General features: G+C 37.9%; 1 protein-coding gene across 2 annotated transcripts in view; it reads right to left on the reverse strand.

The window, feature by feature from the left end:
* LOC114145496 (voltage-dependent T-type calcium channel subunit alpha-1G-like) overlaps positions 1 to 7621 on the reverse strand; it is a 59405-nt gene extending 51784 nt beyond the window's left edge. For both annotated transcript variants that reach the window (XM_028019109.1, XM_028019108.1), the window contains exons 1-4: positions 7252 to 7621; positions 3546 to 3614; positions 3195 to 3379; positions 1708 to 1834 (exon numbers count right to left, since the gene is read on the reverse strand). In XM_028019109.1, coding sequence (XP_027874910.1) covers positions 1708 to 1834; positions 3195 to 3379; positions 3546 to 3614; positions 7252 to 7338 — 468 coding nt within the window. In that variant the 5' untranslated portion in view covers positions 7339 to 7621. The remainder of the gene's footprint in view (positions 1 to 1707; positions 1835 to 3194; positions 3380 to 3545; positions 3615 to 7251) is intronic.
* Positions 7622 to 7628: the final 7 nt, after the last annotated feature.

Consider the following 7628-nt stretch of genomic DNA (forward strand, 5'->3'; position numbering starts at 1 on the left):
CTTTATATGTTAAAATATTGGAGTGACCCAGTATTTCTAAGTACTGGTTCTTCAAGAAAACTTAAATCATGAGCTGTGGATCAGGAGGATGAGTAGTTACGTAGCAATAAGCAGGTTGAGTTCAACTATTGAAGTGTCCTTGGGCAAGAAGCTGAATCTAAAGTTAACTTCTGCTATTGTATGAATATGTGTGGATGGGTGAACATAACCTGTTGTATAAAAGTAATCTGAGTTGCTAGTGTGACTAGAAAATGGTTATACAAGGTCAATCTGTCCACAGTCCTGCCGGTAGTTTCAGCAAGCCAGGTGTACCTTGATTTATCAGAACCACTCATCTGCTGAACAAAATGAAAAGCTGACTTAATTCATTTATCTGAATCAGATGTTTAGTAGAAAGCACACATTTAAAAGTTGCAGAACCCAGAGTGGAAGAAATGCTGAAGAAATCAGTTATTTCCAGCATCTATGGCCTGAAACAATCTAACAAATGGAATATCAATAAAAGCATTTAATTCCAAAAGCAAATTAACCCCATTAAATGTTTCTTTTTTAAGGATGTTAAATCTCAAAGTTTTAAATAAGTAAAGAAATCATTACATTTTACTGATCCAAAGATTTCATAAATGTTTTGACAAACAAGACACAACTAGAACTAATTCAGTACTTTATAATCTTGTGAAATTTTGAGTAGAGTGATTTAAGTGCCAACTCTCATCCACTTTCCACACTTTTAGAACACACGCTTAATGGTCAGATAGACTGGATGGAAAATTAATGATTAACGAGTCAGAGTCAAAGACATTCAGCTCCAACTCCTCGAAGCTATTAATCTAGGTTCCTTCAAGGATTAGAAACAACATTTATCCACCAGGAAGCAAAGAAAAAGAAAACTGAGAGAGAATAAAACTTTTACTTTAACCTGTAAATAAACAAAAATAGTTCATTACATTAAACCTCTCAGGTTTTCTGGTTCTGTTCTGCTCTGGATCCAGAGCCAGAACCAAAGGAGGAGCTTCCATGCACCACAAATCATAATAAATGGAACATTGAGAAATATGTATGATGTGCATTGATAATGTTTAAGATAGTACTCATCGAAATATTATGTTTGATACTAGTTTCTAGAATTGGTGACTGTGTGATGTATTTATGACTTTAATTTTGTGATTTTAGGATGTAAACATGAAAAACCTCATATCCTTCACGGGGCTAACTGTTCAAAGCAGTTGGTGGGCTAACTGCCTTTTTGCTGAACTGTGCTATACAAATAAAATTGATTGATTGATTGATTGATTGAATTATTTTTGTTTAAAATAATATTTATATAAAAATTAAATGTTAGTGATAAGTTTCTTTTTTGAGAAATAATTCGAAATAAAGCTTTACTCGATAAATTATTGATTTCTTACAATGGTTAAAATCCAATTTAAAGAAAACATTCTCAGCACAATCCTTCTGTAGAGTCACTGCTTTTTTAATTACTTCAGAGTCTTTTGCATAATCAGCAACTCATTTGCATTTCCTCACAATTTTCTGTCTCAGTTTTTATTACCTGAAGCCTTTCTTAGCTGTGCCTCATTTATTTTAAACCCCTCAAACAGTATCTTTCTTCTAGCAGCCTTTTTGGATAAAAACTATTACATTTGTAATTTTGACAAAGTTTTATCCAAAACAGAAGGTGAACAAGAATAAACAACATGTATTTACCTGCACTCCCAGAATTCCAAACACGATGAAAAATGCACAGCAGATGAGAACAATGTTCCCAATCGGTCTAAGAGATGTAATCAGGGTCTCAACAACCAGTTTCAAACCTGGAGCCCGACTTATCACCCTGAAAAAAACACAAAAGCAACACTTGTGTACAGTGCTGTGAAGAAAAATTTGTCCTCCTAAAAATTTATTCTGCCTTTGTTTGTCACTTTAATATGCTAATTCTAATATCAGGCAAAAATAGCATGAGTAAATACAGGAAGCAAATTTCTAAAATGTTTTCATTGACTAAGAGAAGAAAGTTATTTCAACCAAATCATGAGTCATCTGTGATTAAGCCCATGTTTTGGTTTCAATGTCCTTAGCCACATTCAGGCCCAGTTACTGCCTGATTTAAGAAATCACTAACATCAAACCTATCAGACAACATGAAGTAGGATATAAGATCTGAAAAAGGACAGGTCACTCTCTGGACTAAAGAAATTCAAGAACTGTTCAGAAGAAAAGTCAATGACATATCAGTATGGAACAAGTTAAAAATATATATATCTAAGACTTTGGGACTCCAGCAAGAATAATTACCGAATGATTTAATTAGTCCAAAATGTCCCACCAGTTCCCTCTGTACTGACCTCTTGACTCTGCCAGCATCTCAGGTGTTTGAAAAGGCACCAACCTTCCTGGTTGATAACCAAGAAGGTTATCACCCATGATTTTATAAGGATGTTATAGAATCATCCTTTTTTCATCAAAGATATCACTCTGTTTCTTAGGTGAGACTGGGAATTAGTAATCTATGTTTATGAACTCCTTGTTGGATTAGTTCAACTCTTTTTTAACATAAATTAGCCAGGTCACACTGTTACACAAGTCCAAATTTTTAACAGGTCCAAAGAAACCAGAGCACATTTCTCCAGCGATAGCATCTCTGGACTGACTGCCTATTTATTTCAGGGTCAATTTGAAAGTTATTTGTTTTCAGGTCTCTTAATGGCCTTGCACCAGTATATCTGGCCAGCAGCCTGGTCGTCCCTCAGGTCAGCTGACCAGATGCTGCTGGTGGATCCTAAATCCCAGAGGAAATTAAAAAGTGGCTGAACGTTTTCTGTTGTGGCCCCAAACGAGTTTAGCCTTTAACTGGCATCTAACGGTCAAAAACCATTCAAAACAAAGATGTAGGCACACTCATCTATCTCAAATGCCTTTTGGCACATAGGGACCACTTTTTTCTATTAAACATTAAACATTAACATTACATTAAACAATCATTTGAAAACTTAGTTTTGTATTTACTCACACTATCATGGATGGATGTTTCAATGTGTTTGATGAGCCGAAATATTAAAGTGAGACAAAAAAAAGGCAAGAACAAAAGAAGTCTGCCAAGGTCAAATACTTTGCCACAGGCTTGTAGTAAAATAGAAGAAGTACTTCAGGATGTGAGTGTAGTAGACACATGAGGAACTGTTCCATCGCCCTACCTGAGCGGCCGCAGGGTGCGAAGCAAGCGAAGGACTCGCAGCATGCCCAGGATTCGATTTCCACCTGCTGATGCCATGGAGACCAGAATGTCCACCAGGGACACAAAAACCAGTACGCCATCCAGCACATTCCAGCTGCTCTGCAGGTACACACCTTCTCCAAAGTACAGGCCCATTGCTACAACCTGGTGACACACACAAATCCAACTGAATTACTTAAACAATAATAAAAAAGTATGAGACATAAAAGCTTCTCTGGTCCCCACCCAGGAGGAAAATTGACTTTTTTTATGAGCGAAAAAGTTGTATGAGTGAAATACTTATGCAGTAAAGGGGTTCTGTTATGGTTACCTTGATCATCATCTCGCCCACAAAGATGACGGTAAAGATGTAATTAGACACGCTGAGAAACATTCGCTCCTGTCACAAATACACACACAGGCACATGTATGAGAGCATTCACTGACACAAAGCGTGAAGCATTTGTCATTTCAAAGGTAATGTGTCCAAGTAGATTTCGCTTTGAGCCTGGACAGAAACAAGATACATAATGAGCTGAAGAAAGGCCAACTTAGAATCCAGAGAAACTCTTTAGTTTATGTAGCGAAACTACTCATTACCTTTGCTCAACATTATCAGAACAAGAATCCAGAGAAACCCCTACCAGTTTATAAATCACAGACTACTTATTCTTAGACATGGGGTTATAGTTTTTTGTTTTATTATTTCTTTGCTCTTCTTTTGGTTTGTTGTTTTGTTGTATTTCTCAGTGTCCCGAGGTGTCTTGTATTTGCGTGTCCTGAGGCCGAAACATCATCAGTGACCCCTCACACCCCCACCATGGACTGTTCTCCCTGCTGCCCTCTGGAAAGAGGTTCCGCAGCATCTGGTGCAGGTCCACCAGGTTCCGAAACAGTTTTTTCCCACTTGCCATCAGACTGCTGAACTCTTAACTGGACTGCACTCAAAATCTGGTCTCCACTTTATACCTTGCACATGTACAGAGCTAAGTAACTTCTATTTTACTGTCAGTCCTGCACTTTATATTTTATATTCATATTCATATTTTATACTGTATTTTATTTTATTCTGGAATAACCTCACAACTTTGGAACCTCAAAACACTGTCCTGAGCCGTATGCAACGAAATTTCGTTCTGTATACACCCTGTGCATGCAAAATGATAATAAAGTCAGTCTAAGTCTAAGTCTAATTTCCTTCTAATTCTTGTGAAGCACTTTGAATTACCTTATTGCTGAAAATATGCTATATAAATATAATTACCTTACTTTACTTACCATAGCCGATATAGTGGACACAAAAGCGAACAAACGTGATCGCTGGTCTCAAAATAAGATCATCCGCTACAATCAAGTAATCCCCAGTCTGTGCAGACGGAAACATTTTGTCTTTTTTCCCCCCATTATCTTTAGTATGTGGTAAAACCTTGTGCACTTCAGAAGCACACAAGGCAAAATGAAATTGTTCTCTCCAACAGAGGAAAAATAAATGGAATTCATGAATTCAACTTACTGACTCTTCTTGAGCCTCATACATTAAGATCTAAATGGAGAAAGGATAATCTCCACAACACGCACGCAGACGTGCACACAAACACACACACATGCACGCATATGCCCACACAGACCAGTAAAGATCCACAAACACCTTTACAGACCCATATGGTTCTGACCCATATGGGACATGTACAGACCCATACAGACCCGCAAAGACCAATATAGAGCCATACAGACCAATGCAGACCCGTAAATACCCGTGAAAACCATACATATGCATAAAGACTCATACAGAGCTGAACAAGCCCCTAAAGACCTGCAAAGATACTGTATTTTCCCCACTATAAGGCTCACCTAAAACGCTTCAATTTTCCCAAAAGCCGACAGTGCACCTTATAATCCGGTGCGCCTTATATATGGACCAATATTGAGCCACAACAGATCTCGCATCTACGGTAAGCAGCCGCCGACTTCATTTTCCCCCGTAGAAGAAGAAGCGCGTGGTGCACGCTAAGATATATGTCTGCGTGAAGCGTGCCGTTTCATTTCCATTTGTGTGTTTGTGTAAAGAGCCAAAATGGCTCCTATTAAGAGACACGCTTACGACGCAGAGTTTAAACTCAAGGCAATCAGTCACGCAGTAGAACACGGGAATAGAGCAGCAACGAGAGAATTTAATATGAACGAATCAATGGTGCGGAAGTTAAGGAAGCAACCAGATGACCTGCGCCAAGTAAAGAAGACTAAACAGAGTTTCCGAGGGAACAAAGCGAGATGGCTACAGTTGGAGGACAAACTCGAAAAGTGGGTTGTTGAGCAGAGAGCAGCAAGTAGAAGTGTCAGTACAATCACTATTCGAATGAAGGCAACAGCGCTAGCATGCGAACTTAACATCAATGAATTTAGAGGCGGTCCTTCTTGGTGCTTTCGGTTTATGAAAAGGCGTAATCTCTTCATCCGCACACAAACGAATACCACGTCACTTACTTTACCTCGGGGAAAATAATAAAACAGCAGTTTATTCATTTTGGGAATGAACGAAGTTGTCAGAACGCTGGTTTGTAATCTATTAATAAAGTTTGACTGACCTGACTATTTTGTTAACATTCCCTTTAGCACAGTTCCATCTAATGGATGCATAATGTAACCCCAGCCTCTACTGTAGTGTCTATTCTATGCACCTTGTATATGAAAAAAGTTTTAAAATAGGCCATTCATTGAAGGTGCGCCTTATAATGCGGTGCGCCTTATAGTGCGGAAATTTAAAAACCCGGTACTGAACAACTGGGTTGATGGGCTCTATCTTCCTGGTTTTAGCGAGAACATCAGCAGCAGCATTCTGGGATCAGCTGCAGCTGGAGGATTCATTTGTTAGGCAGACCTGTGAAGACACTGTTGCAGTAATCAATGCAATTATAATTATAGAAATATAAGATTGCTCTCATTACTCATTGTTGGAGCTATTTATTCTTTATTTCTTTATCCATTTGAATTTTGTTAGTTTATTCTTAAATTTCTAGTTTTTGTATTATTTGCAGAGTTCATTTGCAGGTTAATAATTGTTGATTCTATTTATCTTTTGTTTTATTATTTGTTCTTATTTGTTTGTTTTCTAAGACAGGAAGTAAGGTGGGTCATTCCACTTTCTATAAGTGTAGGGGCCTGGTAAAGGACCAGCAGGCATTGGGTTTGGGGCCTATGGTTTTTACCAGAGCGACAGAAGTAGACAGGAGACCAAAGGAAAGTTTGAACGTTGTAAATTTTTGCTGAAAAGAAAAAATAAAAGCAACCAAGATAATCAACAAGTTTGGACATTAAATTTCTTTAGCCTGCGTGAAGAATCTGGACCCCCAGTGCCTTATAGTGGCTGATGGAACTTTTATTGGATGTTTGGTTTGACAAACAATCGCCACTACACTCATCAATGTTAAAACGGAATTTCACCAGACTATTTGAAGTGCCTTCTTGTTCCATATTCATCTTCACATTCATTACGGTCACAGAACAGTAATTTTCTCCACCTTTCACAGACTAAATGAAGGACCATGGGAGAACGGCCATTCTGCGTGGCTGCCTCCGTCTCTGGACCTCTCTCTGACCATAAGAGCTCCACAATCTTTGGCTCACTTTAAAAGAAGCTTAAAGACTTTTCTTTTTAAACATGCCTATTCTATATCTGCATGAGTTTATCATTGGTTTTAACTTTTAGCATTTTTTTAAAACATGCTTTGACTGTTATTCTCTGTGATTACACGGATGTAGCACTTTCTTTTGTTAATAAAAAGTGTACTACAAATTAAATTCATTATTATTATTATTATTATTATTATTATAAAACCATTGAGGTTGAGTTCACCCTGCAAAATGAACTCAAATGTTGTCATTAAAAACTACAGAACAATGTGGAATTCATCTCAGCTCCTATGACCTGTAGATTACAGCCATTAATGGGAAGTTGAACTTTGAGGTTAATTGTGATGATCCTTTGACATTACTCACATTTAATTGTGCAAATGTGTGTGTCTGTGTGTGTTTTCTACCATGCTCTTAGGATGTATATCAGGCCTCTCTAGCGCTACGGTGATGCAGTTCAGAAAAATGAAAAGCAGGATGATGTGATCAAACATCTTGTGACTTATGACCTTCTGACACCACAGCCTCAGCCTAAAGAGAGACAATCAGAAGAAAAACAACATCAGCTATATCTCCAGGCTTTACACAAAACACAAGGATCAATTCTTTCACTGCACTGTGTCCACACACAGTGTACACTCACACTTTCACTTCCTTGAATTGAAAATAGTGATAATTGAATTACTAAGAGTTAGCTACAAGATTGATAAGTTCACTGTGAATGTTTATACTTGCTGCAGTTTAACCACTCAGACTACTCAGGAGACTATCGGTGGCGTGTTTG

The sequence above is a fragment of the Xiphophorus couchianus genome, chromosome 5, assembly GCF_001444195.1.
Source record: "Xiphophorus couchianus chromosome 5, X_couchianus-1.0, whole genome shotgun sequence".
Lineage (NCBI taxonomy): Eukaryota > Metazoa > Chordata > Actinopteri > Cyprinodontiformes > Poeciliidae > Xiphophorus > Xiphophorus couchianus.